Below are 15,553 nucleotides of genomic sequence, written 5' to 3'. Positions count from 1 at the left end.
GGGGATTACTGCCTTATATCTCTGCTCTTAAACCTCTTAGCATATTGTTTAGGACCATAGTCAGAGTTTGCAGTTGCTGTGGTGTCTGATGAACTGGCACATTTATAATATTGATGGAGAAAATGAGGCTTGCTTTCTTTTCTTTGCTGAATTTCACAGGTTTGTGAGAGGCAAATGATTTATCTTGCACCTACTAGAAGGGGCATTGCATAGTCTTAGGACCTTGCAATGATCAAACTTGTATTTTTGTGACAGTTTAAGAGTCTGAATGTTTACTTTGGTGATACTTCTGTTACATAAAATTGTGGAATACTGGCTCCTGTGTTAATTGCTGCAGTCTGGAGGTATTTATGTTTGAAAAGTGTATTTTACAAAATCCTAAACTTTAAGGACAGGGCCTCTGGTAGCTGAATGTTTTAGCCACATAATTGTTAACAGTGTGTTGGAGTACAGTTCATTATTTCATTTCCTGATATTTCACAAGCTGTTTGCAATTTTTGTTTAAGTCTGGCTTCTGCCAGTAAAATGTTGCTCTCATAACATTGTTTTTTCCCCTTTTTCCACCCTCATCTGTGGTGCAGATAGAATTGTCGAGTGCTCTGGAAAGAGTTGTGGAGTGCTCCTTAGTTTAGGTATAAGACAGCAAGAAATCTGATGGATTTGAGGATATCTTGTACTTCACATCATATGATCACAATGCATCACAATTTCAAAGAATGCTGTCAGAGACATTATTGTCACAGCTCTGATCTCTTTGGTCTTACATAAGGAGTTTAAGGTTGCCATTTCTGATGTATTCTCAAAGTATGACCTAAATAGTACTTTCACTGCTGAAAGGTGAGTTTTCCTTCAATACAGCTTCAATAGACTTTTAGTTATGTATCCAATAATTTATCTTCAGCAAGGAAAGTCCCCATAATTTGAACTCTAAATAATAACAACAACAAAGTGTGCTTGCTGGCTGAACAACTGAAGAAATGCTTCACTTTTATGCATATTTTGATAGAAAGCTTACTTGTAGTACTGTACTGGGAGATGTTAATTGGGTAATGAAAGGGTGAATGGGTTGGAAAGGCTGTGGTGAATAATGTGGTTAGTCAGCCTGTATTGCGAAACAGGGCTGTTAGCGTTTTAGTGAGCATGCTCATACGGTTACTTGCCTTCATTTGCTTCAGTGTGACAGTGCTGGATTTAATTAGATTTTATGGGGTCTAAACTTACAAAAAGGCTCAAAGTTCTGCATTCAGAATCTGACACATGAGGTGACCTTTTCTTCCTTAGAAGATAAGGGTACGCTGTGTGCTTGTGCTGGTGAATAATTGCAGAGAAGCTGTTGCAGGGCAATTGCAGCAAGTTTTGGCTAACCTTTACAGTAGGCTTGGAGAGATAGGACATTACATGTTTTTTGTACTCTGTAAGTGGGAGAGGAGGGGAGAGCGTTTGCTTAGCAGCAATGCTTAATAAGGATTTTTCAGAGAAGTAAATCTCCATCCTAGCAGCTTTATAATAGATAGGGACAGACTATTTACCTTGGCAGCACTCAGCTTGCTTTCCTAGCTTGCCTCTTTTTTATAAATGAAATGTTCTTACATTGTCATCTTAAATTTAGGGACTCAATGTGTACATTAGAGAGCAAAAGAGATCTAAGTGTTTTGAACTTCTTGTATTTGTACTGCAGGTAAGCCTGCCAAACCCAAACCTCATCCCAAGAGAATGACTTCAAACAAGCATATTTCCTCACTGATGTCCTTGTGTCCTGGTTATAGCCAAGATTTACAATAATGTTCAAGTGGCAGCAGTGACCTGTATTTTATTGGAAAAAGCAATGTGAAACACTCTTCTGGAATATGAAAGTGTGGGCTGTACACATTTCATGGTGCATTTCATAGTATGATTGAGGTTTTTCATAATGGTCAAAAGATAGCTATTAAACATTAACCTGTGGACAATGTGATCAGGTTGTACTTGCACAAGAGCTCAGAGCCACTGAGCTTTCTAAGGATGCAGATCTTCACAGTCATGTGGAGGAATGTCTCTGGAGTGTTTTCCTAGTAAGTAGGTTAGGTAAACACATTTTTTTCAACAAGATTAAGATTATTTACATTTTCTCTTAGGTGTGAAATATCAGGTAGCTTTGGCAGGAGGAATGCATCCTGATTCAGAAGGCTTTGTTGTTGAGAAATGTGAAAACACATATTAGGGATGGATGAGGTTTTTGCTCTGGGTTTCAGACTCTTTGGCCTGGCCCTTCAGCAGTATTAGGTGTATTTCACTGGGGAAGAGCACGTAAGGGAGCAGATGGTTGTGCAGCTGCTTAGCCCTCACCTGTGTGTGGCCAGCAGGCAGTACTGGTATGAACCAGACCTTTTTTTTTTTCCTTTTAAATTACTTTACCAGATAGTATCAAGTTAATTGAATTTGGTTTTTATGGAGGCTTGTACACTTTAGATTGATCCCTATAATACATTGTTCTTAAAACAGTATTTCCCTGCTGTTTGAAGTGCATACTTCTAGCAATTTTGTTCATGTGTCAATAGTATTCCTGGTGGTTGAGGCTTGTAGGAAGACTTTGTACTACAAATGAGGAGGATGGCACCCGGGGTGGGTGGGTGTGTGTGTGTGGGGGGTGTGTTCCCTCCTGCCCCCGGGTACTCTGCATTTGTTGCAGGCTGCACAGAGTGCTTTGCCCTTGTTTGACCCATGACTTTCTTTTTTTTTTTCTTCTAAATTGGTAAATAGGAAACAGTATTAAATTCTGAAAGAAAACAGATAGTAATCCCAAACCTGCTGAATGGTTTTAAATAGCTGACTGAAGACTTAATACCCATTTTTATCCTTTTTCATTGCAAACTGAAAAGATAACAGATAATTGAATGCAGATTAAATAACCTTTGTGAAGGCTAGAGTTCGTAAGAAAGATAAAAAATATTTGTGCTGTTTCTTTGTCCTGAGTGTTGAAACTCTAAGTGGTTGCTTAGTGTGGAATACGTAGTACACCCTAGCTTACAGTCTAAGCAGTTGAATTTGTGCATGCAGTTCAGGTACCCAGGAACCCATCATGTCCTTCTGCCCTGCAGATTCTCTAGTTTGGATTACCCAGTAGCAGCAGCTGCTCTGCAAGAAGCAGCTATCCACAGTGTAAATGAATTGCTTATCTGAAGGTCTGGTTGTGTGGGTAAACTCTTGCAAAAGCTAAGCTCCAAATTTGCATCATCAGCAGCTTCCTCCTGATCTAACTTCAGTTAATATGAAAGCTTACCCATCTCCCACTGAAAGGTAAATTGCTGGCTTGTGCTCACTGAAGGGTAAAAGTGAACACAATTGTACAGCAGAGCAGCTAACAAGACATGAATTAACATGCTGGTTTATCTTGCAGTAATTTGTTCTGCAGCCATAACCTGATGATGCACAAGGCAGTGAAGCTGAGTGCTTCAACATGTACTTTTATCCATGACAGTGTTGTTTCTGTCTCTGTTGTTTCTGACAACTCTGCCCCTGCACTGTCAGTGGCCTGATAAAGGTGTAAAATGGTAGTTTTTCTGTTGGTCAGAAGAATAAGGATGCTCCAGCTCTCCTTAAATTGCCTTTGGAGCTCTGTTTACAAAATACATACATTTGCATAAAAATAAATGGTAACATAAATTTAAAATTTCATTTGTCTTTTTGATGCCTTTTGTAGGTAGGTGCTTTGGGAAATGGTCTAATGTCTAGTCTGATGTTGAAATCTCTTGAATTACAAAAGTGGTGGAGATTTTCATGTTGTGTGGGTTGTTTTGTTTTGCTTTGTTGGGGTTTGTTTTGCCCTTTTTTTTTTTTCCTTCAGGAATAACCATTTAGATACTCAGCTGTCTGCAGTAGGATAACCTTGAAATGTACCAGGACCCAATGTGGCTCAGTTTCCTTATTTCTCCAGAAGGCTCAGGGCTTTCAGCCTTTGTTGGCAGTTTGTCTCTGATGTAATGTTATGTTTTGTGATTTAGTTAGATTTTGAGTTCCCTATCTTGACTTTCTACTAGGTTTTCTGAGTTCCAGACAAAATTAGTAAAAATTCACACAGCAGCCTGTGTGAATTGTTCTATTTAACACTTTCCCATCAGGTGACAACTCTAGTTATGTTGTCCTGACATCCATCTTAACAGCAAATTAGGTATTTATAGGACGTACTGTTTTGCAGCCTACTCATAAGTCTGATATTTCAGAAAAGGGAAGTGTGGCCATTGGAGAGAGCTTGCTGATTGCCTTACAAGTAATTAATTTTGCTGTTTGTCAGCATTTCTATCAGATAGAATAAGCTATTTTTAAGCTGTTTGTTGCCAACATGACCTCAAAATTAGAACATGTAGGAAAATGGGTTTGGTTTTTGGTGAAAAGGAAATACTTTGGGCAAAACGCCACTTCAGTTTCCCATACAAAATGTAGTTGAGGAACTTTTATTCTTATCCTCCCCTGGGGATTGAGATTCCTGGTCAGAATAAGTGTCTGATAAGGCGCCAGTCTCTTGGGCACCAGTAATGCCTGGGAGGGAGAAGTCCAGCAGAATGCTCGCATAAGCAAATGTTATGATAAGGCAATTAGGCTGCGGTTTTTCACAAGTGGTGCAATGATTGTGTGCTGTCCTCAGTCCTTGCTTTGCTATGCACTGAAGTTTTTGAGATCTTGAGATCTTCAAAACTGACACGAGCCTCACTGCATCTAGTTGTATCTGCTTAAGAGTCTGTTGCCCCTGTTGGCAGAGTGGAGTATCTGTCCATTTGTCCCTCACTGGAGTGCAAGCTGGGCTGTAAGCCATGTGCTGACCAGATTTCTGCACTTTACACTGAAGCAGCTGGAGCAGTGGTTTTGCTCTGGCCCTGCCAGTCTGCAGCAGGGACAAGAGTGTGTGTGTCTGCCCTTGTGAGCCGAGATGCCATGCAGAGATTTGCTGCAGTATGTTTTACCTGCCCAAGGTGATTGAATGGCCTCCCTTGAAATTCTGATTCCTTCAGATGGATGCACTGAGTCCTTCGTCTGCAGTTTATAAAACAAAATACATAACTAATATTGCTGTAATGCCTCTCTAAGCCTTAGAATAGAAACTTTGCAGCTCCTCTTAAAACTTTGAGAATCACCTTTTGCACAGGGATTTTAAAATGGCTTATAGCTTATAAAAGAAACAATGTTTATAGAAGAGTGTTGTGGTTTAACCCCAGATGGCAACTAAGCCCCATCCAGCTGCTTGCTCACTCTTCCCGGTGGGATGGGCAAGAGAATCAGAAGAGCAAAAGTGAATACTTCATGGGTTGAGATAAAGATAGGTAAAACAAAAGCCACACGGGCCAGCAAAGCAAGAGATTAATTTAATGCTTCCCATGGGCAGGCAGGTGTTTGGCCATCCCCAGGAGAGCAGGGCTCTATCACACACAGCAGTTACTTGGGAGGTCACGGTCACTCTCAATGTACCCCTTTCCTTCTGTCCTTCCTTCCATCTTTCCTTCCCTCCCCCGGTTTTACATGCTGAGTGTGATGCCATATGCTGTGGGACATGCCTGTGGTCAGCTGGGATCAATTCTCCCAGCTGTGTCCCCTCACAACTTTTTGTGCCGTGGAGCCAGCTCAGTGGTAGGGTGGGGTGAGAAGCAGAAAAGACCTTGATTTAGTGTAAACACTCCTTAGCAACAACTTAACCGATGTGTTATCACCATTTTTCTCAGCCTAAATCCAAAACACAGCGCTGTATCTGCTACTGGGAAGAAAATTAACTCTGTCCCAGCTGAAAGCAGAACAGAGCCGCTTCAACTTACTGAGTGATAGGAAATGTACATGTTTTTTATTTTGCACATATGTTCTAATCTCTAAATCCACTCAAGAAATTCAAGAAAATATTTTATGTTCCTAGTTATGACAAGCATTTTGTAGCTATGCAGGAATGAAGTTAACACTTCTTTATAACTAGATAATTGTGATTGAGAATCCTTCAGCAACTTCCCATCCCTGCTCTTATACTGTTTGTTAGACCTCCTGGCCCTTTTAGGTGCCTACTAGGGACAGTTGCCTATAGCCTTCAGCTACATCCCAACCCTTCACTTAATTTGCATTTGGATTTGCTTGGAGTGTCACACCTTCTCTTGTTGCTTTCAAATGCTCATCAACCAACTTTAAGCAGTGTTTGCTGTAAAAGTGGTCTTTGGTGTGGCTGTTTTCTAGTGTAGAAATACTGCAGGAATTATCCCCTATGCTAAAAGTACCCAGAATGCTGCAAGACCCAGGAATAATGGAATTCAAATGCCACTGAACTTGTGTGTGTGACTATTGTGCTTATTTCCTCTTAAACAATTAACATCACCACACTTAAATTACCCAGTACTAGTGATACAGTGGTGTTTTCTTTATCCATGGGTATATCTTTGAATTACTACTTATCTTACAGTAGTTCTTTTAATAGATGATAAAAAGATGGAAGATTCTAGAGAAATCAGCCAGTATCTTCATGTATCATGAAGATACAGTGGGAACTGACTTGTTTAATTATCTGCTGCTTGAGGGAAAAAGTAACAGTTGCTGAAGGAAGTTTTAGGGAGTCACTCAAAAAGTGCACACCTTTTTGTTATTTGGCATGGCTAAAGTGTGCCATGAGATACAAAGCTCTTTAGCATTTGTAATTAGTGATGGGCAGTGATTTTGTGTAGTGCTTTTAATTTCTGACTTTTGTTCAGCTTTGAAATAGTTGCATTTTCACTTTAAACTTCTTAAATGTCAGATACCACAAATAGGAATGTGTTTATTTTTCTCACCTATATCATACAGTTTTGACTGGAAGATACCCGTTCTTTTCAAGGTTTAATATGGTGTTCCAACTGCTTTTAAAGCAGCTTTTGTTCAAAGGCCAGCCATTGACACCTGTAAATATCTATATTCTGTAGTTTATTCAGTCTAATGGGAAATATGCATATGTAATCCAATTAGATTTTGCTGCCTTGCATTCTGCAGCATCTTTTTTTTTCAATCAAAATGAGATTTCATGGTTGTGAGAAGGCTTCTTTTTTAGGAATGACGACCAAGTCTCAAGTAGCCTTTCAGTATGGCTTCAGTACTCCCCACTTTGTATCCCATATGATTTTACTTCTTTAGGTAAATATCGAGTCTTTTTATTAGCAGTAATTTCACTGATAGCTTCTTGGCTAACTGCAATTTGAGTCTAGTAAAGGTAAGCAAGTCTAAAGCTGAGATTGGATTGTATATAGAAATTGATACATAAAGGCATAGTGTATATGAAGTTTTGAATTCTAGTGCAGCACTGTCTTCCTCTTTTGAAGAAATGCATTTGTGATTTAGCCACAAGAATTCTACCAGTAGACTAAGCAAGGGTTGGACTGTTCCCCTCAGTAAAAGTGTGAACTTATCTCTTGTACTTAATGAACAGCACAAGCACCTGATTTTAGGAGCAGTTTTAGAGCTATGAATCCTTGCCTTGCATGAGTGCCTTGGAAGCTTTTGCTATTGGTGTCCTGCTTGGTTGCTTTAGGTGGGTGTTTAAAAAACTCTTCAGAGCTTCTCTGTCAGCTATTTTAGGTAACCATATGCTCCCACTAATACTTATTCCTGGGTGAAATGCTTCAGTTGCTGTGGAAAGATGTTAAACAAGTAATGTGGATTTGTGTTTTCTGTTTTGAAGTGAATACCCATCTTTCTCTGAATCTGTGTCCAGAATATTTTCCTCTGACAGAGGCCCTTCCATTCATCTTTGCAAAAGCTCAGGTTTTCTACAGCGTCATTTGTCATGATGGTGATTGACCCAAAGTGGTTAAATATGTGTTTGGTGCCTATTGGCAGTATTCTTTTTTTCTTCTTCTAGGACGTGAAAATCTGAGAAATGAACAAATTACGGCAAAGCTTTAGGAGAAAGAAAGATGTCTATGTCCCAGAGGCCAGCAGGCCTCATCAGTGGCAGACTGACGAAGAAGGCGTTCGTACTGGCAAGTGTAGCTTTCCTGTTAAGGTAAGAGTTACTGCCCTTCTTTTGGATATCCATGGTTTTGGTGCTCTTGCTATGAATTGTTATTTGGGTTTTTTTGGCAAGCATAAGCCAGAGACATGCTTCATTACACACTGACCTATTTTACAGTTGGCTCTCATTGCAGAGGATGTGGCTTCTTTCTTAAAATCAAATGGCTCATGTAACAAATGCCTTGGAAAACCAGTCTGAGATATCCCACATTATTATCTAGTTGAACTAAGTCATGTAGCTTGCAATATTTGTCTTCATTTTTCTGTAAGATCAGAAATTATAGACCTCTTGGATTGTGTGAAATGGTACTCAGTTCTCTCTGTTAAAAGTGTAGTTGTGTGTACAGTTTGACTTCTAAGGTAAGTGATGGGCTGTGCTTGGAAAGCAATCCTTCCTCCCTCTCGATAATTGAAAATATTTTCAAGTAACACCTGGGATTTCAGCCAGTGCATGAGGTTAGAGGCACTTGCTAACTTCTGAGAATGCCTCTGTGCTACGATCTTGTGCGTGTATATTGCAGACTATTAATGCATATGAAACTGAAATTACCTTTTAAAATTCTGGTAACTCATTCCAGATTAACAAAGTATTATAAATAGATATTTTCTTTTTTTTTGTGTCCAATTCTCCTTCCTCTTTCTTTAAGAAACAATAATTTAATACTTTAGAATAGTATTTAATATTAATACTTAATAAATACCAGAATAAAAATAAATATCAAATTTTCAGTGTCTTGTTGTATGTGCTCCCCTTTCTTCCTCAAGGTACACTAATAGTAGATCTACAATAGGTTGGAAACAGATGACACTTGAGGAAAACTATGGGTTAAATATCGATGTACAAGGAACACAGTCTATGGTTCTGACACCTATGGGCCTTCCATTAGTTTTTCTCTGTATTATGCTTAAAGTAATTCTGTCTGATAGTTAAAGATGTGATGCTGCTAGGTGGAATTCTTTGAACTGACTGTGGCATGTTTTTGTGAAGTTGTGGATTGGTAGGTATGGTAAGTAGGAGCTAACTTTCACACGAGGTGAATGCCCTGCTTTACCCTGCTAGAGCTGCTTTTGTGCTTTTACATGTCCTCAAGTGTATACAACATTTCTAGTTCATGACTGCTTGCATATTTTTGTCTTGAGTTATTTTTCTGCTAAGAGGAAGGAACTGTAATTCAGTCCTGAACAGAGATGGTGTTTTGCCAAAGCTTTGAAAGTAATTGCTCTGAGAAAGCTCAAACTTAGATTAAGGTTTAACACTATCTAGGAGACAACAGAGCTGTAAGTTTGAGGATGGTGATTTTTTCATAACTTAGGCATTGCACAGGTTGAAAAGCAGAGTGCTCAATTTCTAGGCATTTAGTTTTATTCAGACTTTTTCAGTCCTTTACTGAACACAAAGGGTGTGAACCACTCCACACTGTTAAAAGACTGACTTTTTTTAAACTCTCAGTCAGGACTTGCACTTCTAATGACAAGTGCTTCCTGTATTTAAATTAAGTATTCATCTATTCTGGGCACATGTACCCAAAGTCCAAAAAGGTTTTGGCCTTTTCTGTGCTGAAAAGGCGTAGAAATGGATGAACCTTTGCATCCTGTCACCAAAATGGGACTTATGTGCACTCATTAGTCTGCTTTTAATTGGAAATCACAGAATTGATTTAATTTGTTCTTTGGGAAAAAATGCTTTTAAGGTAAAAGTAAGGGACATTTCTTGATTCGGTCAGAATGGTAGAGTATTAATATCCAAAGAACTTGCAATTAGGTGAAAACTTAAATTCAGAACAATTTAATATGAAGAGGCATTTTGTCTTACTCGATTAGAATTTATTGTCCAATATAGTGTGCCTTGATATGGACAAAGTGGAAATTTTTATAAGGCTTGAGATGCAGAGTGGGTGTGAACTGGTGTTGAATAGATAGAGACAGGAAGTGTGCCATTGTGAGGGAGCAAGATAAACCAGATGTAGAGTCATCGCTTTAGTGGGTGGTACTGTATTTTGCTCACAGAAAGAATAGAACTTTTTGCTATTGAAGGAGAGTATCCTGTTACGCCTGTCTTGGGTGTTTTTTGGGAATTCATACATTCCAGGAAAAGTATGCAGTCTCCTATGTCCTTAAATATCTGATGGGGTGACTTCTCTTCCTGATGCTCCTCAGTGGAGCAGGACAAAGTGAGATCTTTTGGGAAGAATGGTTAATAAATAGGAATGCATTCAAATATGAGAGATGGTGAATAGACCTGAGTTTTCTTTAAGTATTGCAGTGGGAATTCCAAAGTGGTCCATTGTCTGTAGTGTAGCTGCTCAACCACACTTGAATATGTTGGAGGAGCTGGGGAGGGGGTGCACAGGATTAGCCTGTTCTTACTTCTTATGATCTGCTTTGCCTGCTCTCTAAAAATCATCTGTGATTCTTTGGAGTTCAAAGCATATCTGAGTAGCAAGATGAGAATCTGGTCTTGCTTTCAGGGATGGCGATGACTTCATCTGTACTCAGTGAAGACCTGAGAATTCTTAATAAATGTTGCTGCAGCTGTCTGTAGGATTTTCTGTTTGAAAGCAAAATACATGAGACTGGTGTGGTAGCAGCCAAGCTGTGGGCTTTGTCACTTCTAATGCTTGCTATTTTATATAGGTAAGACTCTAATATACTTTTTTTTTTAAGCTAGAGACAGGAGACTAGTGCAAACATGTAAAGGAACATTTGTTCTTGGTTTCTCTTGTAAAAAAAAAAGGTCTTTTAAATTGGTTTGGTTTTTAACATCTTGCCTTTGGGCATTTATATTTTGCCTAGAGCTTGAGTGTTTGTAGAGTGCTACCACAGATTATCCTTTTTTAGACATTACAGAGCATGTGGAAACACTTTGAAAGTCATGTTGCAGATAGGATTTCATCCTGCCTTCGGGCTTCACTCTGTGAGTGTTGGACAGGGACTCCAGTAGCTGCCTATTCATTGTGCTTGGAGGATGCTGTACTGCAAACAGATTTAATGTTACTGAAAGGTTTTCTATGTTGACATGTTTCTTGAAGCTCTTCCTGCACTGTGTCCACAGCTGATCTCTATTGTTGAAGTCATTAATTGTTGTGTTGGATTTTGAGCAAATCTGATACATCTATGGATTGTCTTCCCTTTGGGAGAGAAGATGCTCTGTGGAAAGTACCAGTAAACTTCCTGTTATGTTCCTTTATGTTGCTTTAAAATTCAGGGAAGTAGATTTGGTCCACAGTTGGTTCTCTCCAGTGCTGTGCTCATAAATTTGGAGGTGGTGATAATCATGAATGAATACTGTTCTTTTAGTCAGTAGCATTCCTTTTTGTTAATAGTCTGTGTTTTTCTGCTGGTTGGTGGGGCTGTGTTACAGGTTGCCAGGTATTGATTGTATTTTCTCGGTCATCTTAGTGTGTGTAGCTGTAATTACAGATAGTTCTTCTCTGTATTGGAAATCTAACCACACCTGAGGTGGTAACCTGACACTCAGACATAGGGCTGTGCAGTGGCTGCTGCTTTCCTGCAGTGCTCTTCTGTGTAAACTGCTTTGAATCTGCCAAAGTTAGATTGAAAGAAGAGCCAAGGAGAGAAGTCCTGTCTGTCAGCAGAGGTGTGGAAAGGATGTTAAACTTGTACTTAGAAGAGTGACTTGCAGATTTTTGCTATTCCATTGGGAACTTGAATGGTGATGCTCTCCTAACTTTGGTGTTGTGAAGGCGTAATACCTTGCAGCATTTATAGGTGTTCAACCAGAGTTGCCCCATTATTAAACGTGGCACTGGTACATCTCTTGCAGTCTGTGCATAAGTCTGTTTTCAGGGACAAATTCTTTTCTACTGTCCTGACAAACTGATAGGTAAATACTATGTTTCAGTAGTGAATCCTTTCTCTGGGAGAAAAACAGTATCAGATTCATGCAATATATAGAGGTATTAGATGAAGACATTGTATTTAGAAGTTGAATGTTCTAACAGACATTACAGCTGTGCTTATCAGCACTATAATTTATTTATACACAATTTTAGACATTAGAATTGCAACAAATGAAGTTCATTGACATACACATTTTCAAACTTGCTTTCTTGCTCCAGACACTACCTCACTGAAAACATGCAGCTGTTCTGTGGTATAATGACTGAAATATTTGACACTAGGGCTTCTTTTGTGTGAAAAGCCTTTTCGAGTGTCCCTCTGGGTAAGTGGTTTTCATTCATACAAATGCTCTTTGCAGTAACTGGTCTGTGAAATTTATATCAGAAAAATTAGGTCATTTCCTTCTACCTAAGAGAACTAAACAAACAAAACATTTGCAAACTCTTGGAAGTTCTGACCAAAAGGATGTGTTAAACAGAATATTAACAGCTGGTTACTGGCTGGTGTTCTAGAAGATGCAGCAGTACTGTGTATCTTGGATAATTTAATTTGATTTGTTCTGTCACTTCCATGTTCTTGGTGGTCAGTCTCTTTTGACCTTAAGGCATCTAAGTCTAATGCTTTATATCACTGCAGGTTTACTTGACCTAGAAGGCTAAAGATGTTGGTGAAAAAGCTGATGGAAGAGTAAGAAACCATATTTCTGTCTCTGGGATCCAGGGTTTGCTGCTGAGTACCTGGTATCATTGGAGTTGGCCTTTACACTGAATTTGATTTCTGTGTTAGTGTTGATAAATAACAATTGTATGGATGCAGTTGTACTTTTGTATATAAAATAATTGACTTTTCAGAACAAGTACTCTTGAACTGTATCCTGTCTAACCTTGCTTTGATGGGAGATGTTTGGAAGACACTGTATTGCTTTGTGGTCAAGAAGAGGCAGAGAGAAAGGGAGCAGCTGGCACAAGCACTGCAGAGTATCCTCACTGGGACCTGTGAATGTCAGTTCTCATCCCGTTCAGGTTGCTGAGCCATACGTGGCACTGCTGAAACCACCATCAGTAGGAGCTAGGGTATTGTGGTCACTTTGCTTTGTGTTCTCACACCACTTGTGGCTGCCCAGGTGTCCCTGTTTCATTTTGAAATTTGCAATATTGAACTTTATTGCTTCATGTTAAATTTATAAATCTCATATTAAAAATAACTTCTTATATTTAACAAGTTTATAAAGACAGCTTACATTCTGTTTCTCCAGGTCAGAAAGACTTGTGACACCAGCACAGGTGACTGTGGTTTTTGTTTTATGTCTTAAATGCACTTCTAGTTTGAAATAATAGCTGTGAAAGAATTTACCAGCGTGATGCTGAAGTGCCTTTAAGTTAAGCATGTGATACTTTTCACTGTGAAAGCCTGAGGTACTTGAATAGTCTTTGGAAACTATGTTAAGTATTTTTAAGAAGTTAATGTGACAAAGCTGCTGATTTCTGAAATGTTGTACAGCCTTACACATTAAACACTAGAAATCTCTACCTCTGAAGGCATGAACTCATGCTAGCAATGAACAGTAATCATTCCTATTGAATGCTAACCCTCAGCAAGCAATGGCACACGTTTAAAAATCCTGCAGCATTTAATGTCACAGGAAAAAGGCTGAAGTCGGCTAAGTATAAAAGATGGTGATTATAATGGAAGGTGTGAAGCTTACCTCCAATATATTTGTATGCATTTTTGTCATGGCTAAAAGGAATGTAAGGCGATCCCTATTTTTTAAGCTTTTTACCCTAGTGTCCAACCCTTAGTTTTGTTTGAATGGCCTTGCAAGCAAGAAGTTTTAAAGGAAGCTTCTTGTTTAGTTTTAAAAGCCTCCTGTCTTTTGGCAAAGGTGAAATTCTTAAATAGTTTTATAAACTTCAGGTTGTTTTAAAGATAGGACAATTAAAATGGTTTGGATCGCCTTGCAGAAATATTTATTTAAAATGTAATTTAGATGTTGGAAATCAAAAAGTTCTCATTGGGTTATACTTTTTAATTATTTTTTTTTAAATTAGTAGATCCTCAGTGTCGTACATGGAAATTGAATTTTTTGCAGGAGTTGAAGAGAAGGTACAGTGTGCACCTGTGCAGTGTGTGTATAAAACTTCATGCTATCAACACTTGATTTTCCTTTATATTTTTTTCTTTTTTTTAAAGAAAGTTTTAAACTTACTAAATAGTGCTGAATTCTTGGAAATATAGGAATTGCACATCAGAGCATACAGTTGAAAACCAAAGTCTGACAGTGCATCTGTGAAGCTGTGATGGGACTAGGAGAAAGAGTGTGTTTAGCTGCATCAAGGGAAATTTAGGATATGCATTATCAATAACAACTCAGCAAAATAAGATCCCTTTCTAGAGTGAGACATATAAACTACAGGGTAGCAGGTCTAGCCTTTTGATCTTCAGTTACAGAAATGTCATAATACTTCAAGGCTGACTTCTCTGATGTAGATGTGGAAGTAGATCCTGCCCTGAAGCGAGTGCTGTCCTACATAACTTTCTGAGCTCCCTCTCTGCCTCATTTTAGGGATTTATAAGAAAATGAAGAATATAGCATTTGTATATCCTGTACTGAGCTTCTTCATTGCATCTTCAGTATTCCTGACTCACAATGTTTTTTCTGTTGGCAATGATAAAGGTCGTGTGAGAACCAGTACGTGAAATGCTCAGTGTGGCTCTTAGGTGGGTGTGATGTAAAAAATAGAGAGAACTACTGGTATAGGCACTGCTTTAGATTCTTTTGATCCTCATTATTCAGAGACATTTAGCAGTCATAGCCTGCTACAGTTCCTGTTTTGGGAGTTTTAACAGGTTGGTGAGACATTTTGATTTCTGGTAACGTGTGTAGCATCCTAACTAACCTATGGCTTTGACTAAGCAAAATTAAACTTTGTTGGTGCTTAATCATAGAGTTTCTGTTGTCTGTCCTTCTACAGCTTTGTCTGAGCAAACTTTTGTTTCAAACTAATAAATTTAGAAAGCAGGAGCATAGGTATGAGAGGAGAGAAATAAAATATTGAACATTGGAATGTAAGTATTAGAAGTCAGTAGAAAAGTAGTTCAGCTTTAAGATATATCCAGGATTTCTGGATTTAAGCTTATGTCTACTTGCAATACAGCATTTCAATCTGGAACTTAGGTGCTCAGGCTTTAATTCTTGAGCAATGCCAATTCTAGAAGCATATCTGCGCATGTAGATATCAAGGAGTCAGCCTTACTGTTGCAAATAATACACCAGAACTTCCACAGAGGAAGAAAGAGGAATGTCGTTGCCTCTAGGAAAAATACCAAGAAATGCTGGTGTGGTTCTCTTTATGGCAGCTCGTTTCCCAGCACAGGACACCTTGGCCAAGACTTCAAGTAAGCTCATTTCCTGTGTCCCTCTAGTTTCAAATGTAATCCAAAGAACCTAATCTGTTACTGCAAATAAAACAGTGCATGTGAACATCTGCTGATACAGAGGGAACTTCAATTATTTGTGTAGCTGAGTCTGTTTCAAAGAGAGACTGTAAAAGCATATTACCAGACTTGAGCAAACAGAACTGGCTTGAGTGTGTTGTCCAGGTTGAAGGAGCTCTGGTGAAGGATCTTTTTGCCAGCTGTTATTGTTGAACTTCGAAATTTAGAAAACTGAGTCAGCCAAGTATTTGAGAGAGAAATGAAAACAATGATC

At 38.8% G+C, this 15,553-nt stretch overlaps 1 protein-coding gene across 13 annotated transcripts in view; it reads left to right on the top strand.

Annotated features, from left to right (window-relative positions):
• NUMB (NUMB endocytic adaptor protein) overlaps positions 1-15,553 on the top strand; it is an 89,378-nt gene that overhangs the window by 46,848 nt on the left and 26,977 nt on the right. For 12 of the 13 annotated variants that reach the window (XM_039705594.1, XM_039705597.1, XM_039705596.1 and 9 more), the window contains exon 2: positions 7,832-7,975. In XM_039705594.1, the coding sequence (XP_039561528.1) occupies positions 7,850-7,975 (126 nt within the window). In that variant the 5' untranslated portion in view covers positions 7,832-7,849. Of the gene's footprint in view, positions 1-2,029; positions 2,052-7,831; positions 7,976-15,553 lie in introns of those variants that run through there. The other variant, XM_039705595.1, reaches the window with a different exon arrangement.

The sequence above is a fragment of the Passer montanus genome, unplaced genomic scaffold (genome assembly GCF_014805655.1).
Source record: "Passer montanus isolate IOZ18808 unplaced genomic scaffold, ASM1480565v1 scaffold18, whole genome shotgun sequence".
NCBI lineage: Eukaryota > Metazoa > Chordata > Aves > Passeriformes > Passeridae > Passer > Passer montanus.
This window is presented reverse-complemented; position numbering and strand designations above follow the sequence as displayed.